Source organism: Strongylocentrotus purpuratus, unplaced genomic scaffold (assembly GCF_000002235.5).
Source record: "Strongylocentrotus purpuratus isolate Spur 01 unplaced genomic scaffold, Spur_5.0 spur5_scaffold_4, whole genome shotgun sequence".
Classification (NCBI taxonomy): domain Eukaryota; kingdom Metazoa; phylum Echinodermata; class Echinoidea; order Camarodonta; family Strongylocentrotidae; genus Strongylocentrotus; species Strongylocentrotus purpuratus.
Window position 1 is genome coordinate 10,438,231 of NW_022145610.1, and position 14,089 is coordinate 10,452,319.

Sequence of the window (14,089 nt, forward strand, 5' to 3'; positions counted from 1 at the left end):
ATTACTTATCATGTGAAAGAATATGTTTTGACTAATACGTGATCATACAAATTCTGCCGAGAAACTGCCTACTAATTGATATATTTGGTAAATTATTATATCTATTTGGACCTGATAGATATAACGCACATGTCGCGCACATGTCACAGTAGTCCCATATACATCTTTCTGTGTACAGTGCTTGTAACTTTACCAAGACTGGGCCAAATTTCTTATCATTTTGATGATTGTAGAACCTTGCAGTACACACCAATACTTATATGCTAGATGATCAACCTTTTCTGATTGATTCCACAACGTTTCTTTCACAATGCAATCGCATGACCATAACTGGTCTTCATCTTTCATTTTTTTTTTCCATTTTAATTTCCAGACTCAAATCACTTTGTTGGATATACCAGCATTCAAAGCAATCACATCAGAGGTGAGTACATAATTGATTTTATATGATTTGAAATGGTTAATTGATTAAAAAACGTGCATGTACATTCAAAACTGCAGTATAATGCTGAAACAAGTTGAATTTACAAAAGATAAAAATATTACATTAAATACAATACATTAAAAATTGATACATTAAAAATTGATAAAGTAAATTCAAAATAGCATTAAAATTAAAGCATGGAAATGAAAAAGACAGGGAAATGAAGGACAGAAGAGATAAAGATTGAATTAGAAGAAGAGGTAGAAAGTTAGATAAAGTATGAATGCAGGTACGAGAGAGTAACAATTAGTCAGGTGTTCAAAATTCAGAATAGTTGGTGGGTTAGTTTACAATAATTAGATTTTGAAAACTGAAACTGAAACATGCCTATTGAAGTTTATAATAGTGATTTAATTTCAACCAATGATGACAAATATTAATTGAAATACCAAAACCATCCAATGTATTAAATATGAAGAATTTTTTTTTTTTTTTTTTTTTTTTTGGGGGGGGGGGAGCTAGTGGAGTGCTTTGACTGAAACATTACAGTAGATTTTGCATTTTCAAAGTACTTGGAATGGAAAAGTTGGATGTGGGTAGATTAAGAAGACAGACAGTAGCTTTGCGCAAATTATTTAAGCCGGTACCTCAGGAACACACTGTGATGCAGGGTTAATGAGACAAGTCTGACGACCAATTTGGATCCAATTATTTAATTTCCCTTCCCAATGTAACGATCCAAATTGGCCATGGACAAAGAAGTGAGCCAAGTACCCCCCCTCCCCCCTCTCCACACACACATACATCCTCCACTCTCTCTCTCTGCATCTCTCTGTCTCTCTCTCTCTCTCTCTCTGTCTCTCTCGCTCTCCCTCCCTTTCTGTCGACCCTCCTGTCCCCCTTCTGTCATCCCTCCCTCTTCCCCCTCTTCCTCTCTCTCACTCTTTTCTCACGCTCCCTTTCTCTACATGTGATTGTTTCTGTCTTTTACTCCCCTACACACATACACACCTCCTCCCCCTCCCCCTATCCCCTCTTTCTTCTCTCTCTTCTCCTTCTCTCTCTCCCTCTCTCTCTCTCTCTCTCTCTCTCTCTCTCTTTCTCCCTTTCTTCCAACCTTTCTGTCTCCCTCCTCCTCACCTGCCCTCCCTCTATGCTCCCTCCCCTCTCACTCTCCGTCTCTCTACATGTACATTTACATGTACATGTGATTGTCTCTTGTCATCCCCTCCCCTACAACCACCCCCCCCCCACCTCCTCCCCACCCCCCCCCCCCCCCCTTCCTCATTCTTAGCTCGATATACAGAAGTCCTCGTGGCTGGATTTTATGTGTCATTGGCACAGGTCTTGCATGAGGAGCGGTGATAATTGAATCCTCACTCAGCCGTCTGTTTGCTCATTAAGTAAATGCAGGAGGTGTTTAAAGACACCATCAATCGTTGAAGACTATGAAAGGAAAAGACCGGATAAATGGAAAGTAAACATGTGATACATGTATAGAATACTGATGACTTTCAATTACACAAGAATGAACCGGCTCAGTTTCTATCAGCCTAGCTATGAAGACATAATATTGATTTTATCTGGTGGTAAAAATGCATTATAATAGTTTCAAGTTTCAAGGTGTTACATATTCAAAGAGATGGTTTTGAGATAATATGGTGAACACAAGAATACATGTACCAACGATTGGATAGCATTTATGATATGGATAGCTCCAAGCTAGATTTGTAATTTAAAAAGACATTAGATAAAAACACAAAAAGAATGTAAACCACTCTAGGAAATCTCACATATCCTAAGAGAAACCCTATATGTATATGCAAGATAAAAATGTAATTTTACTCTTATATCTAACCTGGAGATGAATAATTATCACTTTAATAAATTATTATACTTTAAATGTCAAGTGACGTAAGAGCTAAGGAGAGTACAGAATGTGCCGCCATATCCAAGGATACATACTAAAATCATTTGTGTAACAGATCCTTAATGACATATACCGTATCTTTCTCCATCTCTTCTTTTGTGTATTTTCCAGGAGCTTAGTAGCTGTGCATGGTCGGGAAAGTCCAAAAATAACCTTTGTCCAAACATTGTTGCCTTCTCAAAAAGATTTAATCAGGTGAGTTTTGTCAGTTTATTACCATTGTTAACATAGATACCTTTGTTAAAGCCCCTCTAAAGTGTTGGGAGCCAAACAAATTTGATTGAAAAATTTCACTTAAATTGTATCATAATGTGAAACAGGATGTCATTTAAAACACATTTCTGCAAGGATTTTCAAAACAAATGTGTTTGAAATTAAATATTGATGAAATAATACAAAATTTAGGTTTTCTATTTCAACAGAAAACCTAAATAGTGTGTATTCTTTTATTAACATTTGTCTTAAAAAATATATATATATTTTTCTTTTGGTGGGGGGGGGGCATTTGTGCAGGAGTGTGTCTTAAATGACATCCTCTTTCACATTATAATACAATTTAAGTGCAATTTTGCCATCAAATTGTTGGCGAATTTGGGGCTCCCAACACTTTAGCAGGGGCTTTAAGGGCGATATATCATATCTATCGTAAGCAAGAGAGCATACACTCGATGCAAGATGATCTTTGATTCATTCTTTCTTCTTGCAAAACTCAGAAGCAATGCTTGAATCCATTTACTTGTGGAAGGTAACTCACAAAATAAACATGTATAAATGTGCGATGACATCATATTAGAGTTAAACCCTTGTGTGCTTGTGCCCTGGGTGAAAGATCCATCACAATATTTCAAAGCAGCTAGTAAACATGTTTTGATATTTGCCACGATGGATGCATGCGTGATTAGCATGTGATGGATTCGCCTTCAAAAATTTACGGCGCTCCGTTTCCGACGGCCCCTCGACAACAAACACGAGGGCAGGCTTCAAGGTGTCGTGCCCTGGGGAGGATGCTTGCTTGCATCATCTTGAAGACAGTTTAACCCATTGCTTCTGGTAACCATGTAAACTGTTGCTCCCATAGTTAAAGCCTATAGAAATGATTGAATTCGGTAGTCAATGGATTAAAGGGAAATCCAACCCAAATAGACAACTACTCTAAAAGAAGGCAGAAGAATCAGAGAAGCAAACTGATGAAAGTTTCAATTAAATCTAACTATATATAAGAAATTGATGATGATTAGAAAGATTTTTGTTGCTGCTAATGTTGGTGCTTATTTCTAACACCTGGCTGTTAATTTTGCTTGTAGTTTAAAAAAGCCAGTGGACCTCCATATATGGTTTTACATCCTATACGAGGGACTTGCTAATTTAGGATAGGTTACTGTACCAACTACCAAATGGCAATTAATAGTGCATTGACATGTTCGACTTTGAACCCTATACATCAAGGCCCTGTTTCACAAAACTTGTTATTAATGACAAATTATAAACTTCTACACCAAATGTGCTCTCAACCAATCAGATGCAACTATTTCTTTAGCTTATAACAGTTATTGAAACTTGCTATTGGTAACAATTTTTATGAAATGGGGTCCAGAACAATGAGCATGGAAAATGTTTGGGCCAAATAAAACTTCAGAGGTGCCTTACCCTCCCCCCCCCCCCCAAAAAAAAAAACAGTATCACTCATGGTTTTGCCAAACTCTGGAATTAGTCACTATGACCTTTTCTGCCCAGATTATTTTTCACATTTTCCCCCATTTTAGGATGCAAGCACAGCCACTAGAGCAGGTGTCATTGTAGTGTTACATACCCACAAATCTGTCTTTAGTTGTGATATTTAAAAAAAAAATAGAAAAGGGCTGCAGGGTGACGCATTGTGTCAGGATTTTGCTATAATTAATGAGTGACGTCAAGGAGGAGGTTTGATGGATGTGAGGTTGTTTTTCATGCAAGCCGGGGTATTTTTTTGTTCTAATGCAAACTAGACTTCGCTATGCAGAGGAAAATCATCTCTCCATGAATCCAATATGTTTCCTTCTCATGTTTTTATATTGTAATACATGTATGATCCCCTAATTTTTAGTAAAATATTTTTTTTATAGATTCAAGGTGGTCTGGCATTCAGTTGTGAACATTTATGAGATCTAATTGATTAAAGAGAAGGTTGAGTTCTGGGAAGAGGTGAAAAATAATTTGTGAGCATTACTCATTCTTATTATGCAAGTGTGGAAGAACATCAGTTAAGACATGTTCCCTGAAAAGCATGGCTCTTCAAATGCCTTTATATTCTAAATATGCATGTAACATCGTAAAAATCGGGGGCCGGCTTTTTACGCCACGTGTTCGTGTAGTCCCATTTACATCTTTCTGTGCAAGTGTTTGTAACTTTACCAAGACTTGGCCAAATTTCTTATCATTTTGATGATTCCAGAACCTTGCAATACACACAAATTCTTATATGCTGGATGATCAACCTTTTCTGGTCGGTTCCACACCGTTTCTTTCACAATGCAATCGCATGACCAGAACTCAACTTCATCTTTAAAGTAGTGGTACATAAAACCAGAGGGAATTTCATACATGTATAACTACAGTCAAAGTAACATATATTTTGTATTTTGTGCAAAACGAAAGAATGGCTCTTATTTTTCATAATTCTGAATCTTTCTTTTGATAGTACAGTATTCAGACTGGGGATGAAACTGAAAGATTTTCTGTTTTTAATTGGTGAATCACAATTTGTTTGCTAATACAATGTATATGAGAGAGAGAGAGAGAGAGAGAGAGAGAGAGAGAGGATTGAGGAGTCCTAAAAAGGACTCTCGGTAATCTTTCTTGAGGGTGTGTATTCCTGAAAAGGACTGTTTGTGTAGTCTTGAAAAAGACTGTTGGTTATCTTTCTTAGCTTATAGTTATAAGGAGAACTATAGCGCTTGGAGAGGATGAGGGAACGGAGTGGCTCGACGTTTCGAACAGGTTGACTATCCATCATCAGGAGTGGCAGCATCTAATACAATGTACATTTACCTGAAAAAAGCAAAGTTGTAAGGTTTAGTAGGTATGAAAAAGAATTGCCGGTCTGGAAGAAATAACCAGACATGAGTGTCTGGTGCTCACGTAGAACATTACACCTCTTTCGTAACCATGCCAATCGAACATTTAAAAATAGAGGGTTGAGGCGTAATTTCATGTCATTGTGACTAAGCCTAGTCATAACACATTACTCAACAACTGAACTATTCATACCCTTTGAAAATATGATGCTTCTCGTGTTTTGGTTTAAAGAATGAAAGGCTGACTGGTTGAATATGAACAATTTTTCATATAATTAAAGATTACAAAACTTTGTAAGGGTATGGATAATTAAGTTGTTTTGATACCATATGTATATTATTCAAAATAAAATGTAATCTTTATTTTTCCCCTTTTTTTCATGTAACGATGTAGGTGAGTTTCTGGGTCGTCCATGAAGTCCTCATAACACAGATGACCAAGGCCAGAGCAGAGGTCATAGGTCATTTCATCAAAGTAGCAAAGGTAAGATAGTGATTTATGCCACTTTAATTTTTTAAGAATTGATTTTGTATTTGTTTTATTTATGTTATTAATCAAACAAAGAATGAAAAAATTCTGGTAAGGCATTTTTTTTATATACTGTATATTGTAATACATGTACACACACTTCTCTGAAGTAAAATTTACAATAGACTGATAGCGTGATCCAAAAATAGAATGCGAGGTACTTGCAGATGCTGTACTTTACCATAGAAATATTAGTTTAGACAAATGATCATTTTTGCACTTTCGATAATTTTGTTTACTCAGAGAATATTTATACTTTATGAAATATTTTGGTAGTATACATTTCCTATCAAATCGTGTTTTTCACCTGTTCTTTGTTCCTCCTAGAAACTGTTTGATATCAACAATCTTCATGCGACAATGGCGATCATCTCAGCGTTACACAGTGCATCTATCTTTAGGTTAACCAAAACGTGGAATGTAAGTACAGTCAAACCTGCTTTAGCAACCACCGGTTTATAAAGACCACCAGTCTATAATGCCACATTTTTTGTTTCCCTTGAAAATGTTTTCTCATTGAAACATGTACTAAAAGGAATCTATACAAAAGACCACTTGTCTGTAGAGATTTCCCTTGAGTGGTCTTTATAGTCAGGTTTCACTGCTGGCATATTAAAGAGGAAAAGGAAAATCTGAGATTTCATGGAAAGATTTGGTGAAAAAGAAAGCAGTAAGGTAGGTCTAAATAAGGAGGCTGCTCGAGACGAGAAGAAGTGGAGGGAGGGAGTGTCATCATTGCACAGAAGTTGGTAACCCCTTATAAGAGGGAAAATGCTGACTTTAATAAAAGACAATGATAATGATAATAACAGTAATTTAGTCATATTTCTACCAAAGTTAGCCTCATTGATACTGTTCTTCTTGAGGGTCCAATAGTCACAATATCATAGTTCTACTTTAAGATGTTTTTTTATTTTTTGTCTAATACTAAAATATAACGAAATGTATCGATTCATTCAGATAAATAAATTAAGTTAAATTGATTTGAATTTTTGGAAAATCCTTTCGTACAAGCAAACAGCATAGTTATGAGAAAGAAACACACATATCACATTTTTATTTTGTAAAAACATGTGGAATTACCATATACATGTACATCATTGCCTAGAAACATGAAATTTCAAAAATGGATGACTAAATGAATTGATGGATAGGTTTATGCATTATTGAGTGAATGAGTTCATGTGTGAATGAATGAATGATTTGATGTCAGAATCTTTCACCATTTTGACTCCATTTTGTCATTTCAGCTGGTTCATAAAAAGGAAAGAGCGACGTGTGAGAAGCTCTCTGAGCTGATGACGGAAGATGATAACAGACAGAGGTTAAGAGAATACATGGACGTAGTCAGGTTACCTTGTATACCATACCTAGGTAAGTTCATATGACTTGCTTCCTCTCCCCTTATCACTCACCCACCATCTCCCCCTCATCCCAACCCTTCCTCCTCCTCTCCCCTACTTCTACTCCCACCCTTCTCCTCCTCTCCCCTCCTCTTTCCTCCTCTCCCCTCCTCTCCCCTCCTCCTCTCCCCTCCTCCTCTCCCCTCCTCCTCTCCCCTACTTCTACTCCCACCTCTTCCCCCTCATCCCACCTCCTCCTCTCTCCCCTCCTCCCCTCCCCCTCCTCTCTCCCCTCCTCCCCTCCCCCTCTTCCTTCCTCTTCTCCCCTCCTCCCCTCCCCCTCTTCCTTCTTCTTCTCCCCTCCTCTTCCCTCCCTTCTCCTCTCCCCTCCTCCTCTTAGAAATTACATGGACATGCATGTAGGTTACCTTGTATACCATAACTTTGAACGTTGTTATGTCTTGCTTCTGCCTCTCCCTCCCCCTCTCTCTTCCCATCACTCTTCCCCTCACCCTTTCCCCTCTCCCCCTATTTCCCTCTCCTCCTCCCCCCATCTCCCCCTCTCCCCCTCTCCCCCTCTCCCCCTCTCCCCCTCTCCCCCTCTCCCCTATTTCCCTCTCCTCCACCCCCTCTCTTTCATCACTCCCCCATCCCCTCGGAGAATACATGAATATCATCTGGTTATCTTGTACATCCTTTGTGAGTTCATATGAGGTGTGATGGCTCGGTGGTAGAGCAGTGGTCTTGTAACAGGGAGGTCCCAGGTTAAAAAACCAAGTCAATGCGCCCTCACCTTTTGGTAAGGCATTAATCCTCATTACCAAGTCCCTCAGAGGAGATGTTTAGCTGTTGGTCCCCTGGTTGGTTACTTACAAGCATATACATACTTTCCTAGCAGTCGGGTAAAACAAACAAACATACATACAAACACTTGGTACATTTTGTTTAGCACTCCTCTGTACCTTGTACATTTCAATGTTAAAACTAGGTCAATGAAACACCAACATGCTTGACCTTTAAATAGTATGCCTTTCCAGCATGCAACATCATATGACTCTACTCCTAAACCATTGATTCAGAAAAACAGCCTTATTTTAAACAAGTGATGCTTTTGTTGGGTATTATGTCGATAACCTTCTCAAAACATTCCATTCTCCTCCTTTACTGTGGTATTAAAAATATTGTTAATGACCATTTTTTCTACATTTTCTTGTTTTATTTTCATTGCAGGAATGTATCTACAAGATCTGATCTACATCGATGTTGCACATCCGAGTACAGGAGGCATTGAGAGTAATAGTAGATCAACAAAAAGTGAGTCAAACTTAACAATCCACTTGATGTGGAGGTCAGAAAATTTCGCCATGCCTCAGAGCCAGATAACATTACAATTTTTTTTAAATTTGTATATAAGCATAAGAATTTATTTATTCATGGGCAACATTGCGGAAACACTGTCTGCTAGGGTGCTAGCTTCGTATAATTCAAATGAATTTGAAACCATCTTTGACTTACAATTTTCTTTCATGCACTCCCCTCCTTCTCTCACTCTTTCCCTCTCTCTCTCTCTCTCTCTCTCTCTCTCTCTCTTCCTTCTACTCTCTTCAGATGAACAACATCTTGAGAGCAATATCCGAGTTCCAACAGTCTCAGTACGACTTAGAAAACTTGCCATACGTCCAGAAGTACCTTCTCTCAGTGAGGTATATTGAAGAGCTGCAGAAGTTTGTGGAGGAAGACAACTACAAGTGAGTATTATTTCAATAAAAGACTCACCTATCGCAAGCACAGTTGGCATATGGCCCCTCATTTTGTGTCTTAAAATCATTATTTGGTATTATAGAACCCAGCAATTGATTCTTGTGTGATTTCATTCTTGATGCATATTCTGTATGTACTTAAAGGGCCCTTTTAGAAACCAGACATTTAACAGACAATGCAACCCTGTATAAATGAAAATAAAAATGAATAATTGGAAATAAATCAAATTCACAATAACTCTTTAAAATTCACAGTTTAAAAAGATAGCCTGCCTTTGACTTTTTTTTAATACTAACTATTTGTTTGTGAATATATATCATTTTTTGGTTGTACTCTTGATAATCGTATAGCTGATATACTTGTAAATCAATTTATGTTAACAATTATTTTGTGATCACTTGGTAGACTTTCATTACAACTGGAACCTACAGTGCTATCAAAGTCAAAAGACGACCTTGACCAAACAGGTAAGAAACTAAAACAACAACAATATATTCATAACAATTACAATCAAGTATGTATTGAAATAGAATGTAAACATACATAACTTTAATTTGGAGTATTGAAATTAGACCAGGAATGGTAGATCATTTGATTGAAAATATATGAAAGATTGTTATAACTCGTATTTGAATGACCATGCATATTGTGCTTGTATTGTTTGACCTTTTCTGCTTGCACTATGTATATTTAGACTTTGTTATTGTTAATGTTTATATGTTTTGAATGTACCGTTACGTGTATGTTATTACGAATGGGAATGCTTTTGATTATATTGAAAAATATTTGTATCCTATATCTTTCTAACACAATATAGTACATTTCTCAAAAGATGAAACGATGGCAAAAAGTTACTAAAATTCTGAAAGTCCTTATCTTGGGAATGATATACAATTAATATTTACTCAATACTCTACAGCAATTGCCTTCTTATCAAATTAATGATAGCTATCTTCATGGTGAAGGGAAATAATGCTTTCTAGCGATTTTAATATAGCTTATTGTAATTTTATAGGACAATCTAATTCAGTTTATTGACACTCCATCTAGATTATATCGTACTTTTTGTTAATTCTTAGTTCCAGCCAACTTCATTAGGAGGGCTTCTGCTTTTTTTAATAAATACAAAGAAAAGTTAAATAAAATTTAATCTTTGCATTCTTTTCTGAACCTATTTTCTAAGAAATTATAGTTTTGTTAGTGTAATATGTTTTAAATGTATATTAGCCAATTTTCTGTCCATTATGTCTCTAGGATTTCAAAATTATTTTTTTTCTCGGGGGGGGGGGGGGGTGCTTTCTCTAGCAAAATTAATAGACTCTCCTTGCCGATTCAGACTATTTTTTTCTATTGTCAGTAAATATTGAAAATAAGGAAAAAGAAAAGGATTGAATGTCTAATACAAACTGTGCTAAAAAAATTGCCTTGCACTATACTAGCAAATTTCAAACCCTATCTTCATGTAAAGAATTATTCCCTTTTAAGTGGGTCTTGAAACCAATGTAGATGATGGATTATCCATCAGTATATTTACACGTATTTTGTCAATAAATCTTGATGAAATACAAGTAATATTTCATCGAAAATACATGTACATGTAGTTCAAAATAGAAAGAAATATATAAGAAAAACATCACTTTATTTATTTTTAAAATCTCCTGTCGCACATTGAAGTCCTTGGTATGTATTCTATCGATTTTCATAAACCATTGTTAATATTAAAATAACTGATCTAAATTAACTTTTCAGATTTTATTTCTATAATAATAACCCTGCTACCTCTTTATAATTTTTTTATTAGTTTTTATTATATCATACATGTAACTTCCAATTTTACCTTGCATGTGTTGATTTCAAATTAATTTATCCTCTTAATGATTTATTAATTGTAAAAATGAATCCTAGTCATTTACTTCTGGAAGATATAGCTAAAGTAGAGATGATTTCCAGAGAATGCATAATTATTACAGTGAAACCTGTCTATAAAGACCACCCAAGGGAGACAAGAAAAGTGGTCTTTATAGGCAGGGGGTCTTTAAGTACAGGTTCCTTTAGGACATGTTTCAATGAGAAACCATTTTCAAGGGAAACAAAAAATGTGGTCTTTGTAGACAGGTGGTCTTTCTATACAGGTGGTCACTAACGCATACAATACAGTGTATAGTACTTTATGTCATGTGTGGTCTATATCCTTTTATTATTTCTCCTCCTTTCCATGAAATTGCCTTTTTACTATTAGAAGTCCAGACGGTTTCCCTATTTTGTACTCCTCCTGTTCTCAATCTATCTAATTCATCAGGTATGTAGTGGAATTTAGAGAAGATTTTGTCATTTCACACATTTTTTTTATCCATCAAAATTCAAATCATTTCATCCCTTACTGGCTTCATAGTAATTTTCCAATAACTTCATTCTTCCATAGATTTAGTCCAAGTTCCATCATAACATTTTAAGCAATTTTCATTCAAAAATTACATCATTGTACCGGTAGATCATAATGTAGCCATCATAATTTTTCATACAAACTGCTGAGGTCATTTTAAAATTCAGTCACTTATTTGCTTCAAACGCTGCAATTGTATCCGCTTTCTAAAACTGACATTCTTTCATCATCTTTTTCTTCCAAATTTCTGGGTGGTTGGTTGGTCTTTAAAAATATTATTCTGTGCTCTTCACTTTGCCACTCTTTGTTCCCTTGATCACAACATTATAACAAAAAATATGTATCCTTCCTTACGCACCCCCCCCCCCCTTTTAGTACCAAACTTATGCAAATTTCCCTTTCTTTTCCTCTCTTTCTATCAACTTTCAAAGTCTATGAATGCATTTATTATCCATACCTAACACGTGAAACTTATCTTGTTTTTATAATTTCACTTTCATTGAAAGAGATGTTTTACAAAATGGATGAAACCTTCATTTATTCTCTCATCCATCAAATACATACATGTACATGCAGAGCTGCCAACCATTCCGTTTTTGCCGGAATTACTCCGTTTTTTCCTACCAATTACTGTATTACGTTTTTTCTTCATAAAATATGTTTTTTATTAATTTTTTTTTTTTAATTTTAATTTTTTTTTTTTTTTTAATTTTTTTTTTACATACCGTACGTCAAACAACTGCCCTAAAATGGTGATTTGACCACAAATTCAATAGAAAACTAATTTTATAAAATTTATATAAATAAAATGCCGATAATACCAAAATAACCACCAAAAAAAATTCCTGCTTGTATGGAAAAAACAGCATGATGAATGAACATTTCTGCATTGGAAGTTTGTCGCGCATGGTTATAAGTTTTGTTTTTATGAATTCCTTTTTTTGGTTGCACAAGGTTGGCAGCTCTGTACATGTACATGTACATATATGGATTAACTCAAATCATGTGCGGTGTTAGTTAAAGTGTGTTAATACTTTGCTAATCTATATCCTTAATCTGCATTTACTTTTAAATCTAACTTCTATTCATAGAAAAAAGCGTAATGTATTACAGACAGGGTGGAGCAAAGAATTGTATAAGTAGCACTGCAGTCTAACCAACAGACAAAAATAGTTTATGAGCATCACAATTAAAGAAGGCCACAAAGAGAAGCACTAAAAATAACTGAGAATTCTTTCGTTAGAGCATCATTAGCCCTTGTGCAATTAATCCTTAGGATTGCTAAAATACGTTTACTGTTCACAGCTGCAAATAAATATACTAGAGAGTTGCTGAAAAGAAGTATTACAAAATTGTGTTCATATATGATAACTTCTCCTTAAAGGTAATACAAAGTTTTGGGAAATTTTGAAAATTGGGTGGATAGTGAATCTTTACAATTTTGATATATTTGGATGCCCCTGTGGATGTATTATAAGCACTAAAAAATTAGCCCGTAAAACACTTGTTTTTCGAGAAAAATTGAATATTAAAATTTACCGGTGCTCCCGGTAAATTTTGATAAATTTCAAATAGCGCCTATGGCCGTACAATGATAGCTGCGACCATGAAAATCTCAGAATATGTAGTTGTGATATATAATTTCCAAATGGGAATAGCTAATCGGTCGATTTTAGTCAAGAAACATTGTTTCATAGCTTAATTAATATCTTGACCTTGAGAGGGAGCTATACAACATAAAGTGTTTATTATTTATAATTTCATAAATTTAGACTCGATTTCAACTGCGACAACAATCAATGAATATTGTAGGATCGCATATGCTTCCAATATGTTAATTTGAACAAAATTCATGACCCCATACCAAAACTTTGTAATACCTTTAAGGCTTGTTTAGATATGACGTGGCAAAACTCCAGCGTTTTTTTCTTCTTCAATAATGATTTAAAGTGTGATATGCTTCACATTTTCGTATCTTATACCACAAAGCTCAGTGAATGCGTGCAAGTCCTGTGCTGCGCGCTGTTGCCATTCATTTACATGTAAAAGACGTGGCAGCATTTTTGAGGCCGTATACAGTGCCATATCTGAACAAACCTTTAGGGTCATGATTTGTGGATTAAGTTATCTGTCTACATCATCAAAAGCACCTTTTTAATGTAATAGATATAAATAACATGCCTATTTTTTATTTTTTGCAATGATTATCCAATAAAAAAAGGGAATTTTAAAATCTTAGTTTCTTCTGAATGTTTGCTTGACTGTCGATTAGTGCGGCAGACATTTTGTTAATCCTTCTAATCTCATTACATAATGTAAATCTAACTCTCATGACTCGTGGAGTGCATTCATTACAACTCTACATCCTCTGCTAATAGTCACAAGGAAGCTATATTCATTTAAACACAGAGTTAACACCCTGCCCGTTCTCAGAACAAAATGTTGAATCATTCTTCAAATGCAAAAAGAAATTAAACATTACATAACCCAGAACCATTTCACCATCCCAATGCCTTGACAATGCCTAACCATTAGGAGCCAGAGCATATAATACTGAGTTCCCATAAAACATATATTTATTTAGATGGTCATATCTTAGCCAATACTGAACATATTCAATTGGTTTTTCGACATTCGGACATTATTTTTGATGCTCTTTCGGAAAA

The 14,089-nt window shown here is 35.4% G+C and overlaps 1 protein-coding gene across 5 annotated transcripts in view; it reads left to right on the forward strand.

Annotated features, from left to right (window-relative positions):
- LOC115919031 (ras-specific guanine nucleotide-releasing factor RalGPS1-like) overlaps positions 1 to 14,089 on the forward strand; it is a 55,149-nt gene that overhangs the window by 29,739 nt on the left and 11,321 nt on the right. For 3 of the 5 annotated variants that reach the window (XM_030997465.1, XM_030997466.1, XM_030997469.1), the window contains exons 3-11: positions 374 to 424; positions 2,466 to 2,549; positions 5,802 to 5,891; positions 6,264 to 6,356; positions 7,187 to 7,310; positions 8,510 to 8,592; positions 8,888 to 9,027; positions 9,446 to 9,507; positions 11,280 to 11,339. In XM_030997465.1, the coding sequence (XP_030853325.1) occupies positions 374 to 424; positions 2,466 to 2,549; positions 5,802 to 5,891; positions 6,264 to 6,356; positions 7,187 to 7,310; positions 8,510 to 8,592; positions 8,888 to 9,027; positions 9,446 to 9,507; positions 11,280 to 11,339 (787 nt within the window). Of the gene's footprint in view, positions 1 to 373; positions 425 to 2,465; positions 2,550 to 5,801; positions 5,892 to 6,263; positions 6,357 to 7,186; positions 7,311 to 8,509; positions 8,593 to 8,887; positions 9,028 to 9,445; positions 9,508 to 10,714; positions 10,721 to 11,279; positions 11,340 to 14,089 lie in introns of all 5 variants that reach the window. The other 2 variants (XM_030997467.1, XM_030997468.1) reach the window with 2 other exon arrangements.